This window comes from Hemicordylus capensis, chromosome 6, assembly GCF_027244095.1.
Source record: "Hemicordylus capensis ecotype Gifberg chromosome 6, rHemCap1.1.pri, whole genome shotgun sequence".
NCBI lineage: Eukaryota > Metazoa > Chordata > Lepidosauria > Squamata > Cordylidae > Hemicordylus > Hemicordylus capensis.
Window position 1 is genome coordinate 78123171 of NC_069662.1, and position 19224 is coordinate 78142394.

Here is a 19224-nt window from a genome sequence, read left to right on the forward strand (position 1 = left end):
AATCAGTTACTGGACAAGGGAATATAATGGTCAAGAGCGTAGGTCTCGGGAGCAAGGCTGAATGGACTGAAGTAGTTGCAGCAGGGTTGACGAACTGACAGCTGGTCCAGGGAGCAAGTGCTCTGGGTAAGCTGCTGCTTCCAACAAAGCCTGAGTGAACTGTGGAGGCTTATGTAGGCCAGGAAGGAGCCACAGCCATTTCCTGCTGTTGCTAGTGACCAAACCTTCCTCACTAGTCGATTATATATTCTGTGGGCTGTTACTCCTCCTCACGAGGAGCCCCCTCTGCTGGTAGCTGCCTTGCAGCCAGGCGTGTGCTTCTACATCATACTTGCAGTGCTTCGTGAGGCGTACTTGCAATGCCTCACACATTGATGAGTTGGAGAACTGGGAGAGCTCCTTCTGGTGGGCTGTGGATCGAGTAGGGAGTCCAAGACCCGGCCGTTGGAGGGTCCTTGAAGGTGTGCCTTGTCTTCGGATGTCAGGGATGCTTATTCAGGGGTCTGTGTGCCCATGGGGGCACCCGGGGTAACTGGGATATGGAGCCTGGCTCGGTTTGGAGAAAACCCTCCTGGCTGGGATTGTCTGGGGGCATCTGGATGGGGGAAGATGCTTTAGAGGATGCTACAGTGGGACAAACCTGCAGCAGGTCAAGGAAGTGTGGTTCCTCCTCTGCAGATGATTTCTTTCATCAGAGAACGTGAGGGCATCATCAGGACCATTGTCCAGAGGGGTTCTGACACCTGGACTCGTGAACAAGAACTGCGTGCTGCCAAACCAGTTTGGTCAAACTGACTGCCTGGTCCATATGACTGAAACGGTTTGAGTGGCAATGGCTGTGAAGAGGAATCCGGTGAGGATTCCACTTTACAAGTAAAGGAGTGGGGGAATCCACTGAAGAGTGGTGAGAGAATGGCGAGAAAGGTAGGATAAGGTGATTACTGGCTTGGCTGGGTGCTACCCAAGTGCCAGATCCCCTTTTAAGCAGGCTGCCGGTGCAGAGGCCCACTTAAAGAGGGATCTGGCGCTTGGGCTGCACTGAGGGGCGGTGAGCAGCAGGGCTGGACTGGACTGGTAAGCACTTTAGATTACCTTTCTTGCTACTGCCCCGCCACCCTTCGATGTTGAACCGGGCTTGGTTTGGTTTGATTGCAGACCAAATCAGCCCCAGTTCGGTTTGCGACTGAACCGCCGAAGCAGCCTGGTTCACTGTGAACCGGTTCCACAAGCTGGGGAAAGTGGTGAGTCCACCTCCCTGTGGAAGGGAGGGCAGTCTGGCCTCTAAGCTTTTGGGCTGGCTGCTAGAGCTAAACATTTGTTGAAGTCTGGGTCAAGTGCTTATGAGGTTGCTCTTGGACTCGTGAAGAGCTTGACCACGTCCTCAGGCTGTATAAACTAAAACAAATGCAAAACAACAGGACTAGATGGTGCCTTAAGCAAGTCACTGGATATTTTAATGACTGGAGTTTAAGTTGGAATGAATATCAGTTATTTTATCCTCAAAGTGATATGCAAATTGATCACAGCAGCCTGCCAAGAGCTCTTCCCCTGTCTCTTGGGGGTTAGAGTGAAATAGAGATTTGGGCACTTGAAACAACTTCTCTAGCTTGCACTGAGCAGATGCAATGGTTGCTGAGGAATAAACCTTCTTGCAGCCATCACTGCCACGGAGTAGTTGCTAAGATGGATTCTAGCCTCTACTTAGTCAGATTTGTCTCGAATCTGCCTCTAGGATTACTTAAGCATTAATCCAACTTGTTTAACCATCCTAAGCTCTGAGTTAAATGAAGATACTAAGGGGACACCATCAGGTTGGAGAGGGTGTCCTGGAATGATGCCCAGACATGCTCATAGCGGAGATCCAGTAGGGTATCAAGAGACTTGTTGGTCTTGACAGTGGGGACTCTGGGAACTGAGAGCGTCCATAAGTGTCTGGGGAAAGATAATCTTAATGGGTCCCCCATTCCTGTAGCAGCCAGAATCTAAGTCCTATCAGACAGTGATCTGTCCATGACAAGAGAGTAATGTGAAACTCCCCTATCTCAGTTCACTTATACCCTTACTAGGAAAAACCAGATCACGTATTTTCCTTACCATGTAGGCAGGCCTTGATAACAACTGAGATGATAGCCATGCAGTTCTGAGTTGCATTTGTCAGGAGTGTCTTGACATGGAAGTTGAGCACTCCCTAACCCCAAGTCAAGACATCAGGAAAACCAGCACCACCTCCAACACAATCCCTGCCACTTCAGGGTGGGAGACTAATGAGCAGTGGGGTGGTGGTACACAAGCAGAATCCTTATCCCATCCTGTAAATTATTTTCACATGAATTGCCCCTTAGCATGGGCTAGGGGCTTGGCCTTTTGCAACACTGACTTACCTGACTAATGATTTTTAGTGAGACAAAGCACTTTTGAACTGCCAGTTTTTTTGCCAAAAACATTCCTGTGAATCATCATCTCTCTTACTTTGTAAACTTTTTCAGTAAAAAGAGAGATTCAAACATAACATGTGGATGACATTAAGGGTCCTTTAAAGTGAGTAAAAAAATAACTCCAGTGGGGCCATGATGTTTCTATGTGGTTTGTGTGTTAATGTTGCAACCATCCCTCTGAAGTCACAAGCGTCTATTTAGAATGTTCACAAGCTGGGCTGTCTCCATATGTCTGGATTTTCACTTAACTCTTGCTAAATGTAGTGCAGGCCTTCACAACCTGTGGCCAGCAAGCCAGAATAGGCCATGGACCGTATATTGTGGTCTTCCAGGTGCTTGGCAACCTCCTCCCCCATCTGGTTTTGCAGCCCTAGGCTGACAGCAAAAACTTACTAGGGCTTACCAAGTCCCTGGTGGCCTGTCATTCATGGCTCCTTTCAGCTTGTTGGGTCATAAGTTGTGCAGACACAGAGTTCCATTGGGCTGCCTGATTAAAAATACTTATTTATTTTGTTTTTACATTTCTGTCCCACACTTCTAGCCCAGAGTGGTGTACATGGTTATGTTTATCCTCACAACAACCCTGTGAGATAGGTTAGGCTGAGAGATACGTGACTGGCCCAGAGTTGCCCAGTGATTTTCATGGCTGAATAGGGATTTGAATACAGATCTACCTGGTCCTAGTCTAAGCACTACAATATGCAGGCTGTTACTAGCTTCACTTTTCTCTATGCATTAAGACCCATTTGGCACCCCTATTTTTATATATTGGGGATAGCTTTCTAGTCATGCAAAAGATGCTGGGAAGCCACAAGCAAAGGATCTCACTCACTTATTACAAAAAATACTCAAATAATCAATGCCGCTTTGATACAAAGCTAAAGCCCATATCCTTTTCCTCCTTAGTCTGACTCTTTTCACTGTGATTTGATATTATTTTAAAAGTGAATGGGTGTAATTATTTTGGTGCCACAAGCATCTGTTGAGAACTTTCATAAGCTGGATTGTCTCCATATGATCATTTTCCCCCTGCCTCTTTTTTGCTAGATGTATAGTAGGCCTCTGCAACTTGTGATTTTATTGTAAATTGCTCTGGGAACCCTTTTGGGCTGAAGTTGTTAATAAGTATTTACTTAAAATCTGTATAAATAAAGATACTTGAGCCTATGAACATATATAACTGTCATATACGGAGTGGTCTATTTAGCTCAGTGCTGGCTACATTGATTGGCCGTAGCCCTCCAGAATTTCAGATGGGGGTCTTTCCCAGCCTGGGGATGCCAGGGATTGAACTGTTCGACGGAGCTCTATCCCTGCCACAGAGTTTTTAAAGTTGGTTTCCTACCATGGGGTTTCAGGATAAGACTGGCTGTAAATTTGAATATATTTTCCTTTCTTAGTTCACTTCTGCAAAATTGGTATGTTGTAAATGGTTAAGAGTCTGATAGGAAGTCCCTGGTTCAATTTGTCACCTGTGCTACAGATGGCCTTGGGCAAGACTTCAGTTCTCTGAGGTGCATAAAATTTACCAGTCTCTTAAACATGGCTAAAAGATTGGGAGCACCCCCTAAAGCTTTCCCCTGTCTCTTCTTCGGCCTCTGAATGTCCTCCTTCCCATTTCAGCATAAAGTATAATTACCTCACCAAGTTAAATCCTAATTGCTGTTAGCAAGTTTGAAACCTACATCTAACTATAAGTCTGTAGGGTATTCTGAACCATGATGAAGAGGCTGAGGTATTTAATGTCTGTTCCAAGTTTTAGCCCTCCACCTGTAATATGGGTATAAGACCGATTGCTGGCAAGACAAGCTCCCCGTTAGCTCTCAGAGGCCAGGTATGCATTATCCCTGACTGTTGCCCCAAATCTGCCTCAGGTAATGAGGGAATGGGGTTGTCAGTCTCCTCTCCTCCTCCTCCTCCTCCTCCTCCTCCTCCCTGCTGGGTAGCTCCTTCAGCTTGTTCCTCTCTGGGGCTGCAAGCTGCCAGCAGTTAGGCTTCCTCCTCAACATTTATACCAGGTGCAGCAAACTATGCACTCTTTCAAGAGGATGAAGGCCCCTCATGAGCCTTCCCTGCCCACAAATGAGAATGTTGGTATCCCTCTTGCCAAGGCAACAGAACTGCTAAGTCAGGGGTGTCAAACTGTGGCCCTTCAGATGTTGCTGGCCTGCAACTCCCATCATTCCTAGTACCCAGGGATGATGGGAGTTGTAGGCCAACAAGAGCTGGAGGGCTGAAGTTTGACACCCCTGTACCGTCCACTACCTCTACCTACCCCTACCTCCACCCCTCAACCCACCCACCGCCCAAGGCATACAAAATGTTTGTAGTTGTTGGGTTGTACCAGTTTAGATGTGCCTGTCTTCTCTCCTTTCCGGATGGGCAATGGAGTAGGCAGGGAGATGGCCAGGATGGCAGCTGCATGAGAGTTGGACTCAGTGTTCCCTCAAACAGGGATTTCCAGTTGTTGATGACAACTCCCAGAATCCCCAGCTGCAATGGCTTTTGCTTGGGGGTTATGGGAGTTGTATTCAACAACATCTGGGAATCCCTGTTATAGGGAACACTGGTTGGGTGGTGAACCCAGGCAGTGAGGTTGTAAAGATCACTGAATATTTGAAATGCCATATCAAAATATTTAGGATTGTTATTTAGAACATGCTATGATAGTTCTTGGTGCTGCTTAACCCAATTTAAGAGTATACTGTTCTATGTAATACAGTGCACTCCTGATTATGTGAGTTAATCTATAAAAGGATTCAAACATGGGGCAGATGTGGATCTTTCCTTTCCTCAGGGCTCAACATATTGGAAATGTGATCATCTTCAGGTATCTGGCTATCTTCTAGCTGTAGAATTCTCTTACAAGCTTTCTCTGAGTCCAAATTAAAAATTGTTCAATGTTCTAGTTACTGCTTTTGAGGGTTGCTGAGGTTTTATTAATATAATGGTGGTGATGAGGGAGCTGCATTTCTAACAAGGCATTTTTGGAATTTGCCCTGTCAGGTGGCAACATTTCACTAATTGAAGTAACCTTTTGTTTTGAACAGGCTGACAAGATTTCGTCTGGAATTTTGGCTGGTGGGCTAAGTGAGGTATGTTGTTTCTTCAGCAAATCTGTCCATTTCCCCACCGTCCTTAATTTGATAATCTGCTGAGAGTTGTGCTTTACACTTGGAATGGATAGACGGAGAGAAGTAATCACATTTGTGCTTTGTGGGTTTTTGCTGCTATTAAAAGCTTAGCTCTTCCCCCAGAGTGAAATGAACCAATCAAATGAGTAATCATTTTCACCATCACCCAGCTTTGTTTGTGACTGGCAGGCATTCTTTTGGCTTTGGTGGCAAAATCCATGGGTCAGACATGTTTGATGAGTGGCTTCCTACACTGGGTTCATGGATGCATACATCAAGTATGATGAACCAACATTTTGCCTTTTTTTCTCTAGGGCCAAAACATCTTCTACCCATGTTTAGCAAGGGCCATATTTTAAACTGGGCAAATGTATTGACTGGGCCTATTGACTCACTTCCACATGGGAGGACAGAAGGCAAAAAGCTCTTTAGCTCCTTCTTCCCCAGTCTGAACAGTGATAGAGGCATTTCCTTTGGGCATCTCAGCTGCTCAATTCACTACCATTTTTCCTGAATGGCTTCTGAATGGAAGTGAGCAGCTGAGATGTGTGAGAGGAGGGTATCTGGCAAAGTCTCTGTTGCTGCTCACACTGCAGGAAAAACAGGGGCATAACTATAACTGAGTAGATGGGTTCAAAGAACCCGGGCTCCCCAGCTCCACCCCTTTGTATTTTCATCATTATTTCCCTCCCACAGAAGACTACAGTTATGGTATTTGCCAAAAGACCAAAAGAACACAAATTACAAATTAACGGGAGTACGGTTGAGCAGGTTAGGAGCTATAAGCACTTGGGTATAGTTTTCCATGCAAATTGTACACGGGGTACACAATGCGAACATGCTGCAGCAAGTGCACAGAGGAGTGCATCTGCTATATTAAAATTTTTCCACACTAGAGGGGGCTATTTTATCCCAGCAGCTGTCAAGCTATACCTGGCCAAAACATTGGCAAAAAGCTATATGGGGTCCACATCTGTTCCACCTGCAACTGCAAACCCATGGAAGTTGTTCAGTCTAGATTCCTTCATGTCATATTCCAGGTGCCTAGGTGTGTTTCAAATGCCATCCTGTGCCTAGAGGTGGGTTTAACCAGAGTCGAGGCCCAGGGGTGGCTTCACACATTTAATTACTGGCTCCGATTATATTTTTGCCACCAGGGCCTGGCCCCCCTGGTACTGAAAGGTTAATTCCATTCTAATTGGTGTAAGAGCCTTCATGATAAATTGGGCAGATCTGATCTCTTTCCACAATATCTACTTTCATTGGGACATGACGCTGCCAAAGAAATTATTAAACAAAGTATTGTGGCTATGGAGAAGCAATCTGATTTAAGTCTTGTTAACCTCAGTAGCATTCCAGGTGGCTTCTCATACTACCCTCAGCCAGCAGCATACCTTACAAATCTAACCACTCAAAACCAGAGGAGAGCGTTCTCACTGGTGCATTTTAATGCCCTGCCTTCTGCCATTTTGGTTGGCAGATTTAAGAGAATACCACTCAGGAACCGGATATGTCAATGCAGTTTGAGTAATATTGAGTTCATCTTACATGTGCTTTATACTGTTTATATTATAGGGACATTCACATTGCCTGGATTGAACCACTTCTAAAAAAATATGCCAGGTCGATTGGAAGAGTATTATACTTCCTTCCTTCTGGTGACCAGTATACAGCAATTACAGCTGAGGCAGCAAGATTCTGTGCCGCAGTATGCAAACTGAGATGGGAGCAGTTGATGAATTGTAATTGAGACCACTGAATATATATGTTTTGATATTCTTTACCCAGTCCTGTTTTTTATTTTATTTTATTTTACTTTAATTTTATTTTCCATTTTATCTTTTGATTGCTGGTCACTGACTCGAATGAATGAATGAATTTATTATTAATCTCCCTCACTCCAAGGGGCCACTAGGTAGAGCTGTGAACACAGGCTCCTTCTCTCCCAGCTAGACCCCTGAGGAGAAAGGATTCAAGAACACTTTGCCTATGTTTTGGTCTGGGGGAAAGCTACTGAGGAGCATAATGGGGTGTGTGTCAGGGTCAGGGCTATGTTGGAGCAAGATAGGAAGCTTTTGAGGATCAGAGCCTTGAGCCTTCAGTTATTTATCCTTAACCTAGTTTACTAGAAACACAAGTCTCGAACATTATTCCATGTACATAACTTGATAAATGAGAAAACCTCCTCTAATGTTTGTGATGGATGCATCTATCCCAGAGGATGGGGGAAGGAGATGCCTTGATTTGCAGAGAGGGCACTTATGAGCAATGTAAATTCAGGGTTTTTTGAAAAAAATTATCTAAGTGTTTCAAACTTTTTATCTTCAGGTAACCTGGGAAATTGTACTATTCCTGCCTTAGAACTGTTTGCGGTGTGAATGTTTCTGAGGCCCAAGGGGATAACCAATAATTGTAACATTAAAATTTTTTTTTAAAAGAAAACTAAATGTCTCTCTTAAAAATTAACCTGGTTTAAAATTATATTTGAATTAAAGGCTTTGTTCATAATTTGTTAGAACTGAATTCAGGACCCTCTCTCTAACACATTGGTCATAGTTGAGCTTCTGTGTAAAAGAACAAACCAGTGCGGAAGATATGTGCTATTTGAAGCTGAGCATTATAAATCTGACCCAGTGGTTCATTTATTGCATTTATTATTGTGCAAGTTATGAATATTTAGACTTCTATCAACCAATGTTTCCATGTCATGGTGAAACATTGTTCTGCTCAGTTAACTACTAGCCCTTGGTTCTGGAAAGTTCTGGGCATTTAGCCTTCAAGTGAACAATCTTGCTGCTTTTATGCATGTGATAGAACCAAAGATAAATCCTTAATAATTCCCTAAGCAGATATCAGCTCTGGGCTGCATGGCCATTGTCCAGAGGTTTGGAATCATGCTTCTAGGCAGTATAAAAGTTCTATTTAGTTGCAAACAAAAGTTTTAATTGCCATAGCAACCAATTAGTTTGTGTTATTCAATAATAAATATATTTTAAAAATTTGATTTAAACCAGAGATCCAATTCTTTTGCAAACCCCCTTTTTGGTGATTAATAAGTCTAGCCTGCTAGAGGACAGTGTTGGGTGCACAGTCTGCTCAGGTGGACACTGTCCAGGCCTCAGGGTTGCTTTGCATGGATGGAGCATAGAACTTGGAACACACCCATGGCAGCTTCCTATGCACCTGAGGATATATTTTGTCGTCACAGAGTGGATTTGTTTTCTGGCTGTATCATTCTGCAAAGTGGTAATGAAAATTTTACCACACATTAGGCATGATAGAATAATTGTGTATTGTTAATGGAACTGCTCCGGGATGATTGGTGAACACCCCTAAATGCGTTGGGGCTTTGTTTGGGGAATTAGCGAGGTGAGATGGAGCAGTCTCACATCAGAATAATTTTTGTGTAAGGTTCTGGTCCCGGGAAAATTAACTGACAGAGATCCCCCAGACCAAAACAAAGAAAGGTTTTATTTGGGCTTCAGGGGTACAGCGGAATAGGATAGTTGATTAAAACAATATTACTATTAAAAATACATTACATTGATTAACCAGATACTTGTAAAGAGGCAATTTAGCTTGGTGTCTGAATTAAAATGACTTCTGGGCTGGCTAGAGAATAGAAGGCTTTAGAGAAACAGGTTTTTGGATTTTAAGAAAGAGAGCAGGGATAGAGGTACAGAGGAATAAAGATAGTTGATTACAGCAATATTACTTCCAAAAAATACATTACAACAATTAGAAGGGGCTAAAGAGTTTTTTTGCCTTCTGCCCAGTAAACCAAACAGTAATTTTAATAAGCACACCACTGAGTTCCTAACTATTGCCCACTTAATTCTTCTGTTATGGGGAGGAAGTTGCACTTGCTGTGTCTTATCTGACTTTTTCTGCGGAGGTGATTAACGTTAGCTGGTTAGAGGCAACTGCAGAAGAAGGGAAGTAAAGGGTCAGTCTTTGGACAGAGGGACCTTGAGCATGGAGCTAACTCGAACGTTAATTCTAGTCTATTTAGACATTCCCTAATATAGGGAAAGGCATAAGGCTAACCCCCTTTCAATTCGCTTGACAGCTGGTTGAATCTGGGGATGACCGTCCCACTAAATGACCTGTTCCCAATATGCCAACAAAGGGGAGCCCATGATCCTATGAGACTTCTGAGCATGTTAAGAGTGGGAACCACTAGCCTGTACTTGCAGACATAAGCAGAGAGGCTTCTGGGAGCCTTCAGAATAGCAGTGCTGGCAATAGTATCCACTACATGGCTGAGACTAAGAAGGGGGAAGTTGTCTTGGATGAAGAAGCATGGATTTTTCAGAGCACACATTACCTTTTTTCTGTTTCTAATTGCCATTTGAACTGACTTTAGCCCCAGGTTTTACTGCTAATCAGCAAGAGAGTAGGGGTTATACAAGACAATAAGGTTTGTCATATTCCGTTAGTGTATTCAGTTCTTAATTCAATGTGATCATCATTCTTAATCTGCTCATTTTTACAACTGATGGGACAGATATTGCTGGCTAGTACGCATGAAGCAGCACTGAGGCCTTATTTGAATGTGACTTGAAATTGGATGTATAAGAAATTAAATCACATGGCATGTGTGGCTGACTTCATGTTTAAACCAGGATCTTGACCACTATGAATGCATGTTAGCATGCCAACATGGTGCTTGCCCAAGCCACAGTTCCTTGGTGTGCTTAAGGGTCAGGCTACACGGCATGTTAAATGTGGCGTTTGGCCTGCATATCAGGATTGGGGTTGCAGTGTGTGTTGGGGGGAGGGGCAAGTGATATTTAGCCCTTTCTCCTCATGCCATGGTTCTGACAAAAATTGCATTTTTGAAGCTGCTATTAGCCCCAAGAGGGGAATTTCCATTGGCACCAATTCTGATCATGCCCACTCCACTGGCTGTATACACTTAAAAAAACAACAACCCAGAGATGCGGGGCCAACCTACAGTTTTAACATAGTGAGGCTTTTCTCACGAGCAGTGAGAAAAGGCTGCAGGGTTTGCAGGGAGCAAGCCCTTAAGAGCTTACCTCCCCGGAAACAATCAGGCTGTCTTCTCTTTGGCTGGCAGCTCCAAGGGTTGAGGTGCTGCGAGGGCCCCCCACCACGCCGCCCCCGGAGCTGCATCCATGCACCATGTCCATGCACGGTGCATTATGGGGACTCTCCCCCCCCCCCAAGTCTGCTAGCAGATGTGGCTGACAGACAATCCGGAAAACAGAGTTAAGTGGGCACTCTCACTCTTAACCTCATTTTCAAGGGAGGCTCTGTAGGTAGGTTTGCTGCCATGGTGCCGCCAGGATCGTGCCCAATCCTGGCAGTGCAAAACCGGGCTGGGCTCCCTTAGCCCAGTTTTGCACGTTTGTGTGAATAGCCTCAATATGCAGTTTGGCTCTAAAATTGCCCAAACAGGCAAGGTGAAATGGTTTAATGTTAGGCGACCCAAATGGAATGTTGCAGGGCTATCAGTTTTCCCTGCTAGACTGTCTAGGACTAGATTTTTGGTACTCTGAAGAAATGGCTGTGTTTATCCCTTCCTTGTTTAAGGAGAGGAAAAGATGGATATAGCTCAGAAGGACTTCTTTGTGAGAACCAAAGAAGTCTTTGTACCCCATCTTTCTAGCATTTATGTGAAACAAACAATCTGCAGATGACAAAATAAACATGGTTCCGTCCGAGGGAGTTTTAATTCATATTACATGAGATGGACACGGGAGTGAGGGGGATGACAATGAGTCGTAAGGATAAATTAGGTGAGCAGGTAAGGGGAGGCTAGTAGGATGGTTCAAGAAAAACTCTGCTAGAGAAAAGGAGGGAATTAAAGCAGATGGGGAGACTTATCCAGGCATGGAGCTGGACGAAAGTGGTAAAAAAAGGAGAAAAGAGACCACAAGCAAACCAGTAAAGCATTTTAAAGCTCTTCTAGGTTATTTATTTATAGCATATAATTATAACTCATTCGTTATGTAGGATTCAGGAGGATTCTTTGCAGATAGATCTTTTAATAACAGAAATATATCGTTCTTAGCAATGGGAACATGGAATTCTTACCACAAATGGTGTTTTCATGGCTATGGTGACTATTGTGTAGAATGGGGTTGCTCAAAGGGCATCAAGAACTTATTGTGTAGTACCTATGGCATCTGTAGTCACGATTCCTCTTCCCCATGTCAAATTTTTAAAACGACAGTATTACTATAATAGTACTATGGATAAAATCAATTTGAACAAGCCATTCTGGTTTACAGATTTCACAATTACCAATCAGTTGACATGGGATCCCAGTTATCTCTTAAACTACATTGGGTTGTGTCTGGTGAGTAAATTTGTCTCTGATCCCTTGTATAAATTCACTTTCGTGTAATGAACCTTTGTAGTGCAGATTTATTTATTTATTTATTTTTACATTTTATATCCCGCTCTTCCTCCAAGGAGCCCAGAGCGGTGTACTACATACTTAAGCTTCTCCTCACAACAAACCTGTGAAGTAGGTTAGGCTGAAACTGGCCCAGAGTCACCCAGCAAGTATCATGGCTTAATGGGGATTGGAACTCGGGTCTCCCTGGCACTAGTCCAGCACTCTAACCACTACACCATGATGGCTCTCCAAAGATCACTTTGGATAATGGGTGACAAGGAAGGAGAGCACTTGGACCTTTGACAAAATACAGGTTGGATAATTGTCCATTCTGTTTTTAGCCTACTTTCCTTAAGGAAAGTAAACTTATGAGATTACCCGGCATTGTGTGTGTGTGTGTGTGTGTGTGTGTGTGTGTGTGTGTACGTGCCTCTCAACTTCGCAGGCCCTGGACCAATATGAATGAAATTGGGTACAGTTATAGGGACACATAATGACATCTAAATGGCATAGTTTGTGATGATATCATCCACCCCAATTCAAGATTGTGGACACATGAATGTTGAGGCACAAGAGGGCTAACTTGTGGACTGCCTAGCCACTTTGAACCAAATTTGGTACAGGTGTAGGGACACATACAGTCAGCTCAAGGATGTAGTTTGTAATGATGTTATTCACTCTCATTCAAGATGGTGGACATGTGCAGTTGAGGCACAAATGGGCTAACCTTTGGACTGCCTAACCGATTTGAATCAAATTGGGTACAGTTGTAGTGAGTGCCACATAGGGACACCTCAACAGGGTAGTTTGTGATGATGTAATCCACCCCAATTTAAGATGGCAGATGCATGAACATTTAAGGCTGAAGTGGGTTAACTTGTGATGATGGTAATTATCAATTAAGATTATAGTGAAATGGAAGTAGGCAGATTAGTTCTTACCAGAACAACTTGTTACAAATGCATTGTAGTATTTTCTGTTGGAAAGGGGTAATTGCCATTATCCCTGTAATAGTCTCTGTGTTTGTTATCTTCACCACTACCCTCCTGATTTTGTGCCAGACACTCACATGTATGTGGTCTTAACATAGCCATCATATCGATAGGGTCAACCAAACAGTGAATATTTTTGCCTTCCCGAGCTTATTAATGAAGCCTTGTTTAACAGAGTGATTTATCTCTCTTAAACTATATGAACTTTTAGATGTTTCAAAATGACAAAGAAGAAAAATAATTGTCTTTGATCCTACAGGGTGGGGTTAGCTTCCGAGAGCAGCCTTTATAGAAGGTTAACCTTGAAGACCCAGAGGGTAAAAAGCTTTAACAAGCATGTAAAAAGCATTTTGAAACTGACTTTTTTTTTTGTAAGGAAGATGTGCTCAAAGAATTCTGAAGACATAATTGGTTTTGAAATAGCCCAAAGATTTGTAGAAGCTTTTAAGGTCATGTAGGAAGGGAAATAAAATCTGTTTTAACAACTGTTTGAACAAAGTCATTGATGTTAACTAAGAGTGGCTATAGACATGCTGGTGTTGCAGTGAATGGGAAGTACAAGGTACTCTGAATTTCCCGTTCCTCTACAATACTGTCTTGTCTGAAATAAAGTATTTGGGTCTTTGTCCACCCAATATGGGATCAGGAAGCCTATTTCTGAGGCAGGAGAGATGTAGAGGTTGAGGCTATTCACATGACTGTAGAAAACTGGGCTACCCTCTGCTAGCCTGATTTCCTACAACCGTGTGAACCACCAGGCTCAGCTGCGAACCCGGTGGTTCTTGAGTGGGTAACCCACTCAAGTAGCCTGCCCCTTAAACCGGGTTTGCGGAGCAAGTGCTCCGCAAACCTGGTTTTTGGGATAGTGATTAGCTGTGCTGCGGCTACTCACAAGTAGACACCTGGTGGGAGGCTGAAAAGCAGCCTCCCGGCTCGGGGGTCTCTCCAGTATGCCCTGCGCACCCGGTAGTTGTGTGGGCGGCCGATCCGGCTGCCCAGGGCTCCTGTCCTGCTCGTCTGCATGGAGAGTGGGCTTAGCCCACTCTCCCCGCAAAACCGCCAAAAGCGGATCTCACTAGTCGTGAGACCTGCCTCGTTGTATTTTAAATGAATCTGTGTGGTGAAGTAGTGGGGAACCCAAGAGACTTGTGTTTGCTGTTCACTCCTCCATGCTGCCATGTCTGATGCAACTTTGAGAGTACCTTTCCATGTTGTATATCCTTCATATTTTAACTGGAGGAAGATTGGCTTAAATTCTCAAATGGATGACTCTGGCATGCATTACACTAAATGCAAGAGAAAGTGGGCAATATACAAATACCCACGCATATAGTTGTGTGAAGGATGTGACTGTGTGTGTTTTGCTACATCTTGGGAGCTTGATGCCAGTTATGGCAAAACAAAGTTCTGTTTGAATTTTACAGATGATGGCATATATATTCTTCTTCATGAGGATACTCATAGAGTCTATTCCCACGACCAACCAAAATCGGGCTAAGGGAGCCCGGCCTGGTTTTGGCTAGTTGTGTGCCACCACAGGAGCTGCATGCCTCCCAGTGACCAGCCCTCTAAAATGCCCCACCAAAACAAGGTTAGCGGAGCGAGCTCTCCACTAACCCTGTTTTTGTGATCATGAGTTGCCATGGTGCGGCTCCGCACCGGGCTGACTCACCAGGAGATCCCCGACTGGGAGGCTCCCCAGAATGCCCACTGCCCCAACCGGCTCCATGATGGAGTCGGTAATTGTGTGGGCGGCCAATGCGGCCACCCAGGACAGGCTCTCTGCTCGTGTGCTGGGAGAGCAGGCCAAGCCTGCTGTCTGCCCAGAACCCTCTAAGGCTCTCCACATTGCTTGTGTAGAGAGCCTTACAAAGTATCCTCTCTCAGAGCAGTTTTGTTTCCTGTCTTTCTTTTCTCTTCGGTTGCATCATGAGATTCTGCCACCCTTTCCCATTTATGCACCCAGAGGGAAGCAATGTGTCTCTTGCTTCCATATTGATCATTGGTGGGTGATAGAAAGCATATCCTCCATTTTGTTCAGGGGGTGCTTGTGAGTTCCAGATGCTAATACCTAGGAAAATAAGTTCAGAGTTGACCACATGGTGAGTAGGAGTTGCTGTCAAGTGACCAGGCAAGAAGCTGTAGTAAAGTTCCTTTCCTTTCCTTTTTGGACTACAACCTTTTGGACTTTTTGGACTACAAATGACTAACATAGGCACTTGCAGGTGGATTAAAATTTATTAACATTTGTTACTTTTTTGATTTAAAATTTCAACAGACTGGAGATTTATGTTTTGGAAAGAGTGGAGTGGGAGGCAGATAAAAATGGCTGCCATCAAGAAATATTTCTACAGGATTGTGACAGAACCTCCTTTAATTCTCTTTCATTGTGATCCTTTGTAAGCTGCTGATCTTGGTCTAGCTTTCCGTTGTCTTTGTTCATAATTCTCGTTTACCAAGGTAGTTTCTGTCTTGTTAGGATGGGGATGGAAACCTAGTATTTGGAGAATGGCTGTCCAATTACAGAGTATGGGGCCACATGGCAGTTTTTAAAATGTTTCCTTTTGCACCGTGATGTTAACTGGCTGCATGTTGTAAGCTATGTAAGGTGTGCTATGATATTGCTATTGTTTTTATTACTGCTTTACTTTATAGCCCCAATAATATCTGAACATATTTCTGCATGTTTTTTTGCTGTTTCCTACTAACCTTGTTCTATCAGCTTGCTTGCTTATCTATCTATCTATCTATCTATCTATCTATCTATCTATCTATCTATCTATCTACACCAGCAACAGTTGCTGGAGGTACTGTGCTGGGGGTGGATAGGGCCAGTTACTCTCCCTCCAGGGTGAGCTATAATTGAGCAAAAGGGTTCAAAGAACACGGGCCCCCAGCTCCTGAGGGCCCTCCAGCTCCATCCCTCCCTATTTTCTTCATTATCTCCCTCACTCTGGGGGGCTGCCAGAGAAAGGGATGAACAGGGGCCCCCTCTACCCTAGCTATGTCTCTGTCTCCCCCTGTTAAATAAAGAGAATCACCATGTTAAAAGGTGCCTCTTGCCAAGTTAGCAGGGAATTAACCTTAAGATTTTTAACTTCCCTTTTAAATCAACTTTCTCAGTCTGGCATTCCAACTCAAAAGTGACTGGATGATGACACTGGACATTCCAAAGAGATCTTGTCACTTCAATGACTGTGGAGTTCATTGCCAAATCAGCACAATGACACCACAATGAGACCTTAACAAATGTGCTCCCTGTGGATATGAGAGGATTATTTTTCTTGGAGGACTTCAGGAGAGCCTTAAAGACCCACCTTTTTAGTCTGGCTTTTAATGATATCTAGTTTTAATTTTAAGCTGGTTTAAATGTTTTTATATTATTTTAATTGTTTTATTATGTCTTTTTAATTTTAATATAAACTGCCCTGAGCCACTATAAATTGAATGAATGAATGAATGAAATAACCCACTTTGAAGCATATTGATAACATTTTGCTTCTCCATTATTTGGGTTACTGTGTCATTGGACTACTACTACTATGAATACTGTTATAGCCTCAATTGGTCCCTTGCAACTGGATTTCATTCAGTCTGAAAAGTCCTGAGGGAAAACGAGTATCTTAAAAAATTTATGAATATGACTTTTGGGCCAAAGATGGTGGGGAAGAAATTGTTAACGTCTAACACCCACATTTGTTTTAGCTTAGGGATTGTGGAGGTAAGGAACAAGATTAAAAGGGGAACAAGATTAAAAAACAGGATTACAGAATAGTATGTAGGCAGCCCTTTTTCTGTTTTCTGTTCTGTTACTTGTAAAGGGGGTAAAGAGAAGCCCATTTACCCTCCCCTTCCATAATGTCCATCACTAAGTCCAGTAACTTTTTCAAGTGCCCATTGCCTGATTCCTACGTTTTTGGGCTGGCTCCTAGATCCAAAGAACATTTGTCAAGTTCTGGTAGAACGTATAGCTAGTTTTGGACTCACTGACAGGCTGTCCTTCAGTTCAACTTTGAGAAAGTTGTTTTGGCTCCAGTGTGCTTCTGTGTTTCCCAGACTGTTTCTGGTCTATATCAGCATTAAACGGTTTCAGTCATGATTGATCTTCCTGTAGCCCAGCATAATGTGGGCCCAATTTCAGTGGAGCACTTTGGTGCTTCCAAAAAGTAATTTTTTAAAATTGTGTGAATGCTGTAAGAGTTTGTACATACAGAACAGCGGGAGTTCTGACATCAGTTTTTTGATTGACTAAATTGGAGTTTCCCAGCTTTCTCACTGCTAAGGCACACCCTTTTCCGAATTAAGATTGAAGGCATGCTTTGTTCTTCCCCCAAAGCATTTAGAACAATGATGGTCATTATTTTTTTCAAGTGGGGACCACTTTGGCGAAAAACTTTGAATAGTAGGGCCATTTCCCATTGTGCTGACCTCTGTGCAGTGCTGCATTTTCCTTAGCATCAGGAGGGGCCTTCTATCAAACTCCAGCATTGTCTTGGGAAGTGCACACAGAGTGTTGGGAAGTATATACCTTCCCAGCTCTGTCCCCATATAACTGAGGAAAACACTGGGAAGGACTACACCTTCAAGCACTCTGAGCGTACCTTCCAAGATGATGTTGGGGCTTGAGAGGACTCATTTTTCCTTAAAGAAGCCCCACAGCACTAGGAAAAGTGCAGCAGTGCATGGTGGGGACAGTCACAAGGCTTTGGCTGAAGCTTTGCAGATGCCTTCTAAATTTTTCAGTGAGCTGTACTTAGGGTCAGTGGGAGCTGCCATTGGCTTTCAGGCCTTGCAGTGAGGAATACTGGCTTAGAATGTGAAAGAGAAAAAATTGCCCACCTTCAGAGGAGCCACTTGTTCTGTTCTGCATGACTCACTGGGCTGGTTCAGCTGTCAAGTGCAGCAAAGGTTAACCCTTGACATCACATGAATGTCTCAGCCCAGTGGAGATCATAGTTTCCACCCCACCCATGTGCAAGCTGGAAGAACTCTGCTTCTGATTTCGGTCAGGGACAAGACAGAACTGGTCATAATGTCTGAACTAAACCATGAGATAAAACACAATGTGAACCAAAGATTTATTCAGATTGTGATTTATTTCAAGCACTTTAGTAAGAATAAGCCAGAATTGGTTAGTTAGGACTAGGGATGTGCACGGAACCGGGTGGGGGAAGTTCGAAGGTGGGGGGAGTGACTTTAAGGGTGGGGGAGGGTGCACTTATCCCTCCCTCCGCTTCATCCCCACCGGCGCTCCATTAGCAAAGGGTCTGTCAGAGTGGCAGCATAACTCCCTGCTACACTGTTGCCTCGTCGGACCCCACATCACCGGAAGTACCTGATGCGTGCAGGCAGGCTGCTGTCCTGACAGGCCCTTTGCTAATGGAGCACTGGCGGGGGGAAAGCGGAGGGAGGGGTAAGTACACCCTCCCTGCCCTTAAAGTCAACCCCCCTGCCTTCAAATCAGTGGAACCGCCGGTCCTTTGAACCGGTTCCATGCACATCCCTAGTTAGGGCATCATGACTGACCTGACTTTCCCCCCTAACTACAGTTTGGAAGTAGTGTGGGTAGAGGAAGGGAGGAGCATGCACTCCTGGGTTTGAGAGATGGTGTACAAAGCCAAGGCTTACTCTTGGCTTTTTGTGATCTTTGAACCCACCCACTGAAGTTCTGAGTGTGCCTCTTGAACAGAAGGAGGTAGGTCTAGATTGCAGACACACACAGAGCTGACAGCGATCTGGGATGAGGCTGTAGTTCATTGGAAGAGCAGATGCTTTACATGGCAGGAGCTCCCAAGTTCATTTCCTGATATACAGGCATAGCAAGGTTGGAGAGGGCCCTGGGATAAGAATTGAAGGTGACCCCATCCCTTCTACCTTCACCAGGCCGCACTGGTGGGCAGTGCTTGCTTGTTGGGACATGAGTGCTGCTGGCCCACTGGATGGGCATGCTCAGCCCCAACTCCATGCTGGCCGCTCTCCGGTTGAGCTGATGCAGCCTGATGACATCACTGAGCCGGCACAGTTACTCATGCCAGCTTAATGAGGTAGGGCTGCACTAATGCCAGTGAGAACAGGCAGCCCCTTTGAGGCAGGCCTCTTTTTGCTGGTATCAGGACAGTTCTGTCTCACTGAACCAGAAGCGTGGCTGGTGTGAGTCCGGGCGCAGTACCCAGTGCAGGGATTCAAGAACCCCCACCTGTCCTGGTATCTCCAGATGAGGCTTGGAAAGGTCCCTGTCTGAAACCCTGGCAACAGTTCAGTTGGTACAGACAATGCAAAGCCAGATAGCCCAACAG

The 19224-nt window shown here is 44.3% G+C and overlaps 1 protein-coding gene across 7 annotated transcripts in view; it reads left to right on the forward strand.

Moving 5' to 3' along the window:
• TNS3 (tensin 3) overlaps window positions 1-19224 on the forward strand; it is a 420724-nt gene that overhangs the window by 133783 nt on the left and 267717 nt on the right. For all 7 annotated transcript variants that reach the window (XM_053262003.1, XM_053262000.1, XM_053262001.1 and 4 more), the window contains exon 2: window positions 5486-5530. Coding sequence is in view for 4 of the 7 variants with exons in the window: in XM_053262000.1 (XP_053117975.1) it covers window positions 5486-5530 (45 nt within the window). In the remaining 3 variants the exon portion in view is untranslated. The remainder of the gene's footprint in view (window positions 1-5485; window positions 5531-19224) is intronic.